The 13,374-nt window shown below is 37.3% G+C and overlaps 1 protein-coding gene across 4 annotated transcripts in view; it reads left to right on the top strand.

Annotated features, from left to right (window-relative positions):
• Positions 1 to 13,374, top strand: part of REV3L (REV3 like, DNA directed polymerase zeta catalytic subunit) — a 185,802-nt gene that overhangs the window by 152,188 nt on the left and 20,240 nt on the right. For 2 of the 4 annotated variants that reach the window (XM_055391516.2, XM_031011917.3), the window contains exons 24-26: positions 1,130 to 1,238; positions 3,170 to 3,376; positions 10,249 to 10,358. In XM_055391516.2, coding sequence (XP_055247491.1) covers positions 1,130 to 1,238; positions 3,170 to 3,376; positions 10,249 to 10,358 — 426 coding nt within the window. Of the gene's footprint in view, positions 1 to 1,129; positions 1,239 to 1,851; positions 2,028 to 2,593; positions 2,716 to 3,169; positions 3,377 to 10,248; positions 10,359 to 13,374 lie in introns of those variants that run through there. The other 2 variants (XM_055391518.2, XM_055391519.2) reach the window with 2 other exon arrangements.

Below are 13,374 nucleotides of genomic sequence, written 5' to 3'. Positions count from 1 at the left end.
GACTCATGAAGAGGATTGGGAATAGGTCAGCCTTGCAACTGTTTCACTCCATATGTAACTATAGTCTCTTTTAAAATGAAAGTTAAATTGTTGATGTAAATTACCTTTCAGTGGAACAGTTTGAGGATTATGATCTTATAACTTCAACTAGACCTCCTCTTTATTTTTCTTATAAATAGTCCAGGATTTTAAAAATTAAATGTTAGGTTTTATTAATTAATGTAAATTAAATTCTATAAACTGATAATAACATTTTAAATTCTCAAAGGATTAGATGCTTTTCTTAAATTGTAGGAAATAACAGAGTCTTCCTTTTTATTGATTTTTGCGTATTTGAGATCATGTGTTGGTTTTAGTATATCCTATATTCCTTCATAGAAAGCATCTGTGGAAATTATATTGGTAATCCTGTCTTTTTATTAAAAACAGGAATTTGGAAAATTTACAAGATTTACAGTATTTCTATTTAAGGTTTAAATTATTCTTTAAATATATTCACAAGGATGTTAAAATAAATTTTTATTTAAGTAATTTAGTATAAGATGATTGGGCTGGACGTGGTGGCTCACACCTGTAATCCCAGCACTTTGGGAGGCCAAGGCGGGCAGATCATGAGGTTAGGAGATCGAGACCATCCTGGCTAACACGAGGAAACCCTGTCTCTACTAAAAATGCAAAAAATTAGCTGGGTATGGTGGCGGGCACCTGTAGTCCCAGCTACTCGGGAGGCTGAGGCAGTAGAATGGCGTGAACCTGGGAGACGGAGCTTGCAGTGAGCCAAGATCGTGCCACTGCACTCCAGCCTGGGTGACAGAGCGAGACTCCATCTCAAAAAATAATAAAGTAAATAAGATGATCAGATGTTGAGTTGAAATTTGGTATTTCAGTATAGATTTTACCCATAAATTTTAGGATAGTGCCATTTAAGAAATGTTTCTTGTAATAAATTGTGAATATTTGAAAAACTATTTTGGTAATGAGGCAAATAAACATATTACTAAGTACATGAATTCTTGTTTAGATGTTTGAAAATGAATTTCTAATGGAGTTAGAAAGATTTTTTAAATTGCATAAAATCTCTGTTCTATGATTTGAGGAAGTATTTGCTTAATGTTCTCTTTCTTAACAGGTATGATGAGTTCAAATTTGGCTGTACCTCTCTGAGAGTACCTCCAGATTTACTTTACCAAGTTAGGCATGATGTCACAGTGTCCCCCAATGGAGTAGCTTTTGTCAAGGTAATACTTTCTTGTAAATGAAAGATAACAACTATGGCTTAACTTTTGGAGAGCTGATAATGGTTTAGATATTGTTGGCACATAATAGAAAACAAAAACACCGAGTTTGCTTGAATATTTTATCTCAAAAAGTCAAAGATATGAGAATCTTCTAAGAAATCACTTCAGGAACAAACCAGTCACCTTGTTTTTCTTGAATTTAGGTTTTAAATCTTTAAATTGTTAAATTTTAGTTAACAAAATATTGAAAGAAATAAACGTATGCTTATACTTTCTGCCCTTTATTAGAATCAGGCAGACTTAAATAGCAACTTAATGGTCAAAATATATTACCTACAAAGATTTAAATTGCTTTAATGTGTAGATGCTACTAGTTGTTCTTCTACATTAAATTAAGACTATCTTAGAATTAATGATACTCTAATAGGCTTATTGTTTATATTTTTCAGAAGATATCCAAACTAAAAATAGGGTCCCTTTTTTCTCTCTTGTATCTCCCCTCAAAAGAGACAGAGGAAAACTTTACAAATTAAAGACAAATAAGAGACATCTAAAAGAAGATTATATTGCCTCTTATATGCCAACTTTATTCCTTTCTTTTCTATTTTCTTAGCAGTGAGTCTGTACTAGAATCATGAGACAGTAGAGTGGTTGATGGTAGAGTGGACCCCACCAGCCCTCAAATTCATTCTGGTGTACTATATCAAAAGTGGCATCATTCTCTACCAGTAAGAGGGAATACTAAACTAAAAGTAGCCATGTAGATGAAGAAAATTTTAACCAAAGAGTTCATGGTATGTTTCTTTTTGGAAAATTTTAAAATGTAGTATTTCTAAGGACTGATGTAGATGAGATCTACTTGGAGAAATGGAAACAGATTTTTTTTATTAAATGGGTCTCTATATAAAAATCAGTTTTCCAGTCACATTTCTGCGAATTTGGTCCCTGTTCTTTTTATCTTATGTCTTAAAACATTATGGCTGCTTCAAAATGTACACCAAATGAATTAGAGGTTAGAATATGTTCCATTGTCGCATATCTAGCAGCTTATTATCTCCCTTTAACAGCTTTTTTTTAAACTTGCATCTACTTTTGGAGCCAGTGTGTAAAGCTTAATGAAAATAAGATTTTTTTAATATTCAGGTGTGTGATTATCCTATCCCTGAGATTTTAATTGTTAGGTCTGACATGCATTACCTTGCACGTGTCTGTGAATCATCATCAAAGTTAATACTGTTTTGTGGTTTTCATTCCTACTGGAGTTCTCATAAATTCTCCCTAGTCTTGATGAATACAAATGATTTTTTTTTGGCATCAACAAATTTTATCACCTCACTATTCATCCCCTCTTCCAGATTGCTAATAAATGTAGGCCGGAGGGGATGGCTTAGTGGTCTAAGCATCAGATTTGAAATACCTAGAGTCCCTGGAACTGCAGGTTTGAATGTCAGCAGAGTCAACCCAGCTCATCATTCTTCCAAGGTAGATAAATGGAGTTCCATGCAGATTTCTGTGTGGGGTCATTAGGATGAGATCTTTAAAAACTGAGTTGGTTATGAGTGATACAAGTCCCATGTGTCATTTTGAAAGAATGGGGGTTTCTGTCAAAGTTTTGAACAAAATTTCCCTCTGAAGTTGTTGTATGGTCACTTATGCACTAGTTGACATCCTCCTCCCTGGAGGTCTCTGAACTCACATAGAAGTGCTCTGTTAGATTTATAAACATTGCAGGAACCATTTAGGAGAAAAATCCTCTTCCAAGAAATAAAATGTGATGATTTTATATTGACGGCCACTAATACTATGGTCACTCTGTTGTTAGCATGTTTCAATTCATGACAGTTGGCCATTATTATGTTTTATGCTTCCTTCTTAATTATGTAAATCTATAATGTTTGAGGGGTTTTAAACATTTTTTTTCTTTATGATAGCCTTCAGTAAGAAAAGGTGTACTACCAAGAATGCTTGAAGAAATTTTGAAGACTAGATTTATGGTGAAGCAGTCAATGAAGGCTTACAAGCAAGACAGAGCCCTGTCACGAATGCTTGATGCACGTCAGTTGGGACTTAAGCTGATAGCAAATGTCACATTTGGCTATACATCTGCTAATTTTTCTGGGAGAATGCCATGCATTGAGGTAAGTGATACAAATCTGTAGTTTTTTCAAAAGAGACTAAAATACAGTGAGGCACGGTGGCACTCACCTGTATTCCCAGTTACTTTGGAAGCTAAGATGTGGTGCGGGGGGCTTCAGCCCAGAGTTGAATCCTGCCTGGACAACATAGTGAGACCTCATCTCTTTTTTAAAAGAAAAAGAAAAAAAAAAAAAGGCCAGGCATGGTGGCTCACGCCTGTAATCCCAACACTTTGGGAGGCCAAGGCAGGCGGATCACATGAGGTCAGGAGTCGCGACCAGCGTGGTCAACATGGTGAAACCCCATCTCTACTAAAAACACAAAAATTAGCTAGGTGTGGTGGTGGGCACCTGTAATCCCAGTTATTCAAGAGGCCGAGGCAGGATAATTGCTTGAACCCAGGAGGCAGAGGTTGCAGTGAGCCGAGATCGCGCCATTGCACTCCAGCCTGGGCGACAGAATGAGACTTGGTCTCAAAAAAATGGCTCACACCTGTAACCCCAACACTTTGGGAGGCCAAGGCATGTGGATTACTTGAGTTCAGGAGTTTGAGACCAGCCTGGGCAACACGGTGAAATCCCATCTCTAACCAAAAATGCAAAAACTAGCTGGGCATAGTGTTATGTGCCTGTGGTCCCAGTTACTTGGGAAGCTGAGATGGGAGGATCACTAGAGCCCAGGAAGTCAAGGTTGCAGTGAGCCATGATTGCACCACTGCATTCCATCCTGGGTAACAGAACGAGACCCTGTCTCAAAAAAAAGAGACTAAAGCAGCATTAAATGAATGTCTGTTCATTCAAGCATTTCATTTTGTTTTAAAACTTTAAACCATTTCATTTCTATGACATACATCAGTTTTTCTCATGCCAAGCCTAAATATATATATATTCTTGGGGATCTGTGACTTTTCTCTATAAGATACCTCTGTGTCTTTATTCCAATGATAATTTTAGAAATTAGCATACACCTATTTCTGCATGGTCTTCATAACTATACTGTAACTTTCTATTAGCATAAATTTTCAGTGCCACCTTTGTAGCAGTTTTTACAACAGCCTTGGTACTGCATAATTCATTTTATGTATTGACAAGAGATCTGATTATAGTTATGTTGGCTTGTCCAAATGTCACAATTAGCCAGGTGTGGTGTCTCACACTTGTGATCCCCACAACTCAGGAGGCTGAGGTGGGAGGATTGCTTGAGCCCAAGAGTTCAAGACTAGCCTAAGCAACATAGTGATCCCTTGCCTCTATTAATACACAAAATTAAAAACTAAAAAAAATTTTTAAGTCAGAATAAACAACAGTCATTCCATATTTACTAGTATACCAGTAGATATAAAGCACAACCTTTTTTGCAATGATAGTGACAGTTGAAAGACATTTTTCATAGAATGACTTAATTTCATATTTACTAAGTTAAGGTGTTTATTTGATACAAATACAATATAGTGTGACAGGGTAATATAATAATATACTAGTGAGTGAGAAAAGAACAGAGTAACTTATTATATTGTGATCTTTTCATGCCAAATGAAGGTCAGAGAACATTGTGGTATATCATATTTGCATTAGTTCAGTAAGAGAAAAGCAGGGAAAGCATAAAGTCTTCACACAGCTCACAGTAGGCAAAATGAACTCCAAAAACATGAGCAAGGCAGTAGTGGCATATTCACATTGAAAGCAGCAAAATACCATCTATAGTGGAAACTTAATATTGTTAACTTGAATATTTTGGTACAGTAATATGATTTTGTGCTGGATAAATTTTTTTATAGTTGCACTGTAAAGGCTGTAAGCAATAAAAGTTTGTATCTAGGTTTATATTTGTATACTTTTAGGTAAGATAAAAAATACTTTGTCAGTCCTGGGGGTTCATATTAATACATTTGAAAACCAATGATCTATATGATATAGCAGGAAAAAAAATGGAAATGACATTACTAATGTAAAACCAAAAGCTATCCTTTTTTTTTTTTTTTTTGAAACAGCATCTTGCTTTATCACCCAGGCTAGAGTGCAGTGGCTTAACCACGGCTCACTGCAGCCTCGACCTCCCAGGCTCAAGCAATCCTCCCACCTCTGCCTCCAAGTAGCTGGGACTACAGGTGCTTACCTGTATGCCCAGTTAAGTTTTCTATTTTTTGTAGAGATGGGGTTTCGCCATGCTGCCCAGGCTGGTCTTGAATTCCTGGGCTCAAGTGATTCTCCTGCCTTGGCAGGGATTACAGGTGTGAGCCACCATGCTTGTCCCAAATCCTTTCTTAGGGGCCATTTCCACATTTCCCTAATTTCTTCCCTGCCTCTCGGTTTTAAAAGTGTTTATTAATGTATTTTAGTAATAATGCAGAAATTATACTATTTTTAAAATATGTAAATACTGTAACTTTAGAATAACCAGAATTTGGTAGGATTTTTGAACTAGCAGTGGAAGTTTAGGAATAGGGTTTCACCAGGGAGTACGTTGCTGCTTTGCACGGTGAACTCAGACTCCCAAGCAGTACCTGCTTCCTTGACCCTGGTCTTCTCAGCTATCCTCAGATTAATGACTGCAAGCATGCATTTGACCCCTCATCATATGCTAACTTCGCAACAAACTTCTAGGTGAAATCATGAGTGGAAAAAGCAGCTAACATCACAGAAAGAGCCTCTCATGAATTAGTGAAAAGTTAGCACCAATAGAGTAAAAGTGGAAGATATCAGCCACTTTTTTTTTTTAAAGGGCAGATGGCTTCATTCTTTTTTGTGGCTGTATGATATTCCATTGTACACATAATATGGCATTTCCTTTATCCATTCACTCGTTGATGGACACTTAGGTTGTTTCCATATCTTGGCTATTGTGAATAGTGCTACAATAAATATGGGAGTGCAGATATCAATTCAATGTACCGATTTCCATTTTTTTTGGGGGGGGGGGCGGATATATACCCAGCAGTGGGATATCTGGATCATGTGGTAGTTCTATTTTTAGATTTTTGCAGCATCCTATATTGTTCTACATAGTGGCTCTACTAATTTACGTTCCCACTACAGTGGGTTCCCCTTTCTCCACATCCTTGCCAGCATTCATTATTGCCTGTTTTTTGGATAAAAGCCATTTTAGCTGGGGTGAGAAGATATCTCATTATAATTTTGATTTGCATTTCTCTAATTAGTAATATTAGTCATTTGTATGTCATCTTTTGAGAAATGTCTATTCAGACCTTTTGTGCATTTTTAATCGAATTATTTGTTTTTTTCCTACTGAGTTGTTTGAGTTCCTTACATATTCTGGTTATTAATCCCAAGTTAGATGGGTAGTTTGCAAATAATTTCTCCCATTCTATGGGTTGTCTCTTCACTTTGTTGATTATTTCCTTTACTGTGCAGAAGCTTTTTAGCTTTATGTGATCCCATTTGTCCAGTAATCAGCCCTAAAAAAGAATAAAATCCTGTCATTTGCAAAACATGGATGGAACTGAAGGACATTATGCTAAGTGAAATAAGCCAGACAGAGAAAGACAAATATCACACATTCTCACTCTTATGGAAACTAAAAAAAATAAAGGAACTCATGGAGATAGAGAGTAGAATGATGGTTGCCAGAGGCAATGAGGTGGGGAGGGAGGGAGATAAAGTAGAAATGATTGATGAGTACAAAAATACAATTAGAATGAATAAAATCTAGTATTTAGTAGCACAGTAACTATAGTGAACAGCAACTTATTGTATATTTTTAAATAACTAAAAGAATGGAATTGAAATGTCTAACACAAATAAATGATAAATGCTTGAGGTGATGGATATCCCAGTTACCCTGATTTGATCATTACACATTGTCTGCCTGTGTACATCATATGTACCGCATATACATATATATACAACAGTTATGTATCCAGAATAATTAAAAGCTTTTAAAAGTGGGAGGCGAATGGATTACTGACTGTGGTCTCCTGCTTTCCTTCAGAGAACACACAGTCAAAAAAGTACTAGATCTGGACTATCATAGAGAAAGATGAGACTTTGTAAGCATATAAGGAGAATATGGAGAATAAATAAATGTAGCTAATAGTTGTAGGTTAATGTCTCTGTCTCAGTACCATCATAGAGAAAGACAAGACTTGGTAAGCAAAAATTCCTATGAAGAGAATATGGAGAATAAAGTAGCTAATAGTGGAGGTTAATGTCTCTGTCTCAGTTGGACTTACTTCATAAGTTAAAATTTTTATATGTTGACAGTTTTCTACTAAATTATTGGTCATTCATATTTATGATAAAGGTATATTTGTGCCTTTTTAAAAATTGTCTGAACTTTATTTCTTCCTTTTTATGTCTTTGCAGGGAATTAATTTTTACTTAAAACATTTGTTTTTATTAAGACTTTTGAGGCCAGGTGCAGTGGCTCACGCCTGTAATCCCAGCACTTTGGGAGGCCAAGGCGGGTGGATCACGAGGTCAGGAGACCAAGACTGTCCTGGCTAATGCGGTGAAACCCCGTCTTTACTAAAAATACAAAAAATTAGCCGGGCGTAGTGGCGGGTGCCTGTAGTCCCAGCTACTTGGGAGGCTGAGGCAGGAGAATGGCGTGAACCCGGGAGGTAGAGGTTGCAGTGAGCCGAGATTGCGCCACTGTACTCCAGCCTCGGCGACAGAGTGAGACGCCATCTCAAAAAAAAAAAAAAAAAAAAAAGACTTTTGAGCATCCCCAATCATGGCCTAAATTGTGAAACCATTTATTTTCCTCTTTTAAATCCTCTCTTAGCCCTTTAATGAAGTAATGTTTTTCAGGTTAGGAACCTTGGCACAAAGTAGCAGAATCTGTTAATTTAATTATTTCTCTTTCCCTCTTCCGCCTCCCCCTCACTCTAGTGCTGCTGAATTCTTCTTATTATGTGGTCTTCAGGGGTAACTGCAGAGTTCTGACTCTTTGGGGTATAACTTAAATGTGCCAGAGTAAGAGCATTAGGCAGACATTTAAGACCACTGTGTATATGTATGAGTATATACTTACTTGTAAGTATATATCTCAGAAGTATATTTGACTTTGACACTAAAATGGCTTGCTTATGCAGCTCTTTTTCCTCACATATTTAAAAGTTGACCTTGTTTGAAAGTGGCAGCAGGTAACAGAACATTTTATTCAATTTGAGTTTCCATTAGATAACATGATTTTTGTAATGTATTAAGTTACAGTTTACATTCTCAAGATTTTCTGATGTACTAGAGGTCTCAGCAGAATTCATAATCTTAATTTAAAACCCAAGGCCAGGCATGGTGGCTTACACCTGTAATTACAACACTTTGGGAGGCTGAGGCGGGTGGATCATTTGAGGCCAGGAGTTCCAGACCAGCCTGGTCATCATGGCAAAACCCTGTCTACTAAAAATACGAAAAATAGCTGGGCATGGTGGCGCACTCCTGTAATCTCAGCTATTCGGGAGACTGAAGCACGAGAATTGCTTGAACCCAGGAGGCAGAGGTTGCAGTGAGCCAAGCTCACACCACTGCACTCCAGCCTGGGTGACAGAACGAGACTCTGTCTCAAAATAAATAAATAAATCAGAATAAATAAATAAATAAATCCCAACTCGTTTCTACTACCAGTTTTATTATTTATTCCTTTGTTCATGTACTTAATATGTCCTTTGTAATGCAACTTTAAATAGCCTTTTAAATACTACTCAATCCTATATTTAGTAATTCAAATTTTACAGTAAAGGGAGAAGGATCATTATTGCTATTGTTTGCTTCTTAACAAAAAAAACAAAAATGTGCAGTTTGCGTTTTAAAATTGCAAAAGGAATGCTCCATTTATGTTTTATGTTGAATGGCAATTTTTCCCACTCTTAGCTTTAATGAGTTCAATAAATAAAACAGCACTGTTATATAGTCTCCTTAATTTACTTAACTGTAAAATCTCATTAGCATGCTTCTCATATTTGTCAAGGCCCAGCATCTTTTTGTTTTGTAAACTCATGCTGTGGTCACTGTTAAAATTCACTAATCACCAATGAGTAAAACCTTCCTAGATATATATCTACCTATTTAATTTAAATTGAACAGTTTTAATATATTTTCCATCATATAATTAGATACATTTTTCCTTGTATAACTAGTGACAAGATTGAAGTTCAGCATTAACTTTAATGATATTGAAAGACATTATCATCAACACTTCAACAGAAAAATTTTGAGAGATACACGTACATATACTCATGCACCCACAAAGAGTGCTTTTCTGCCTAATGAGTTGTAAGGGCACATAAGAAAGTTGAATAGGTCGGGCACGGTGGCTCACACCTATAATCCCAGTACTTTGGGAGGCCAAGGTGGGTGGATCACGAAATCAGGAGTTCAAGACTAGCCTGGCCAATATGGTGAAACCCCATCTCTACTAAAAAATACAAAAATTCTCTGGGTGTGGTGGCGTGCACCTGTAGTCCCAGCTACTCAGGAGGCTGAGGCAGAAGAATCGCTTGAACCCAGGAGGCAGAGGTTGCAGTGAGCCAAGATTGTGCCACTGCACTCTAGCCTGGGTGACAGAGTGAGACTCCTCAAAAAAAAAAAAAAAAAAAAAGTTCTTGAATAAAGAAGGATTATTCTTCCAAGAATCCAACGTAGCTGTGTACCTTGTAACAAGTGCAGTCCACTTACTGTTATACTCAAAGACAAGTTTGTATATTGATTGGTTCTTTCAAATTCTTCACCTCAGTTTCTTCTTGAGTACTTGTAGAAAGAATGATGATACTGATGGCTATTTTGATTTCTTTTTTACGTTCTTTTCTCGTTTCATTTCTGGAAATATTTAGTAATTAAATGTATTATATGTTAAAGTCTGTTGACTTATACTGAGCTATGTTAAGAAATTATTTCCAATGTGTTTGTACCAACAGGTTGGCGATAGTATTGTTCACAAAGCCAGAGAGACCTTGGAACGAGCTATTAAACTGGTGAATGATACCAAGAAATGGGGGGCTAGGGTTGTATATGGCGATACTGACAGGTAATGGGTTTTTGGTTTTGTAGTTGTCTTTTTGCATCTCTCTAGATCTTCATTTCAGTGTTTAAAATGGCTTAAGGGAATCTTTTCTAAAAACAGAGTTCTGTCTGAGTCCTTTCCAGTCCTTACGATCTCATGATCAGAGCTAACACAGATCCTGATTTACCAGATAGGATAGTAAGAGACAGTTTGTGTTCTGAGCCACAAACTGAAGATACCTATGGCTTCCCTCCAGGTAGCTCTAAGCCAAGTAGATAGTGATCTATAAACTAACTGTGTACACAGGAGTCTAGTTTATTTAAAGAAACTACTTTTAATGTGAATAATTCCTCTAATATAGCTGTAACTCTCTGAATTTAAGTGTATATCTTAAAATAAACTGTTTTTGAAGGACAATTGCCAGAACTGTGAATGGTTAACTTACCACTCGGCCCCAGAATATGTTGACCTTCTAAGAGAAGTGCATATAGGCAAATACAGTTTTCCATTTGATTCCAGAGGGTCCACAGACTTCCTCAAGCCTATTATTTATGGATTGGCAAATAATGTGCCTGCATTTGAAGGCACGTTATTAATAATGTAAGTTATTAACACCAGCTTGCATGCTTCCTTGCTTGCTGTGATATTTTTCAGGTTTCAGTTATTTATGTAACATCTTTTTTGCATGGCTTATTGAAATTCTTCTAGAATGTAGGCACTATTCAAATTTCTTACAGTGAAATTTTTTCCGTATTGGGGACGTAGAGTCACAGTGTGATCACGCTAAGAGCACTTGCATCAAGACCTCTGATCTCTTTACAGTCCAACAGAGCAATAGGAGATAATGCTTCTGATCATTAAATAGTTTATAAGTAATCTTTGAACAGCATTTAATCTTATCCAGTTCTTTAAAATGTTCATACAGACAGCATAATCATATTAATGCTGAATGAGACCTTGCCTTATAGAGCAGCTGTTTCATTACCAGCCGGTGGGGATAGTTTCAAATTATCCAGGCCCTAATTATCCATATTCTCTCCTGTTCCTCATCAACAGCCACTTCTTAGTTTGGCTTTGGTTATTTTATTGTTCTATGAAACTACTTCTGCTGGGCATTCTAGCAAAATAAGAGTTACTAAAATAAGTTCTGCACTTGTTAGCAGAACTCCTTAAAAATATTTAGGGAAAAATGTTAATCCTTTAACTTACTGATTTTAATTCAGGGGCTATCCATGTTGTTGACAACACCCAGAAGTCAGCATGATTCTGATTGTAGTTATATTATTTACCCTTTAAGATCTGTAAGAAGTCAAGCTACAAAAAATAATAGACTCACAGAATGTCAGAGCCGGAAGGGATTTTGATATTATTTAGGCCAGCAGTTTTCATACTTGGGGAGAGCTTAGAATGTGCCTCAAGTGATGCTTGTTAAGAACAAATTTCCCTAGGATAAGAAATTTAAGATCTTGCAACTAGTCAGTAAAGAGCCATAAATTGATATTCAGTGTTTTGATTCCTAGCTGATGCTTTCTCTCTACATCAGATTTTATAGTTATTATATGATTCCAGTCAAAGGAAATTTACTTGCAATGTCATTAAAACTTTTGATCACCATTCAGTACCTGATACATTCAACAAACATTGGCCAGGCGTGCTGGCTCATACTTGAAATCCTAGCACTTTGGGAGGCCAAGGCAGGTGGATTGCTTGAGCCCAGAAGTTTTAAGACCAGCCTGGGCAACAAAGTGCAACCCTGTCTCTACAAAAAATTTAAAAATTAGCCGGACATGGTGGTGTGCACCTGTACTCCTAGCTGCTTGGGAGGCTGTGAGGTGGGAAGATTGCTTAAACCCAGGAGTTCAAGGCTGTAGTCAACCATGATCATGCCACTGCACTCCAGCCTGGATGACAGAATGAGACCCTGTCTCAAAAACAAACCCAAATGTTTAGTGACGTCTGTATGAGGGCAATTCACAACAGTGTCACCCTGGCAGAATACAAGTAAGTTCTTGAAGGAGGACACAAAAAAGTCAGTACCATAGTTTTTGGCCCCACAGCGCCCAGACCTACCCAACAATATTTTACTTCTTAGTAATTACTTTGCCTTGTTAAATATAATTTAAATTTGTGTTTTTTTTCCTTGGAAGGACAATAATGATAAAAGGTTGAGAAACACAGCTCTTGGGATAATAGGTAATGCCTGGTGGAGTGAAAAAGAGTTCCTGGCTGGGCGCAGTGGCTCATGCCTGTAATCCCAGCACTTTGGGAGGCCAAGGCAGGCAGATCACCTGAGGTCGGGAGTTCGAGACCAGCCTGACCATATGGAGAAACGCCATCTCTACTAAAAATACAAAATTAGCTGGGCGTGATGGCACATGCCTGTAATCCCAGTTACTTGGGAGGCTGAGGCAGGAGAATAGCTAGAACCCGGGAGGCAGAGGTTGCAGTGAGCCAAGATTGCACCATTGCACTCCAGCCTGGGCAACAAGAGCGAAATTCCATCTCAAAAAAAAAAAAAAAGGCCAGGTGCAGTGGCTCACACCTGTAATCCCTGCACTTTGGGAGGCCGAGGCGGGTGGATCACTAAAAATTAAAAAAATTAGCTGGGTGTGGTGGTGCATGCCTATAATCCCAGCTACTCAGGAGGCTGAGGCAGGAGAATCGCTTGAACGCGGGAATTGGAGGTTGCAGTGAGCCAAAATCGCGCCGCTGCACTCCAGCCTGGGCAACAAGAGAAAAACTCCATCTCAGAAAAAAAAAAAAAGGAGTTCCCAACTGAGAGTGAGGAGACCTGGATTCTCTTTCTAGCTATACTCCTAGATGATGGCATAACCATTAATAAGTCATTTTGCCTCTCTGAGGCTTAGTTGCCTCATCATCAAAATTAAGGAAATCTGATAGACGAAGGTAAATGACCTTCCAATTATGATGACATTCCAATTAAACTTTTAGTTATTTTTAAATGTACAATAAGTTATCGTTGACTGTAATCTCTCTGCTGTGCTATCAAATACTAGGTCTTATTCTAACTACATTTTTG

This window comes from Gorilla gorilla, chromosome 5, assembly GCF_029281585.2.
Source record: "Gorilla gorilla gorilla isolate KB3781 chromosome 5, NHGRI_mGorGor1-v2.1_pri, whole genome shotgun sequence".
Classification (NCBI taxonomy): domain Eukaryota; kingdom Metazoa; phylum Chordata; class Mammalia; order Primates; family Hominidae; genus Gorilla; species Gorilla gorilla.
Note: the sequence above shows the minus strand (reverse complement) of the source record. Positions and strands in the feature narration are given on the sequence as shown.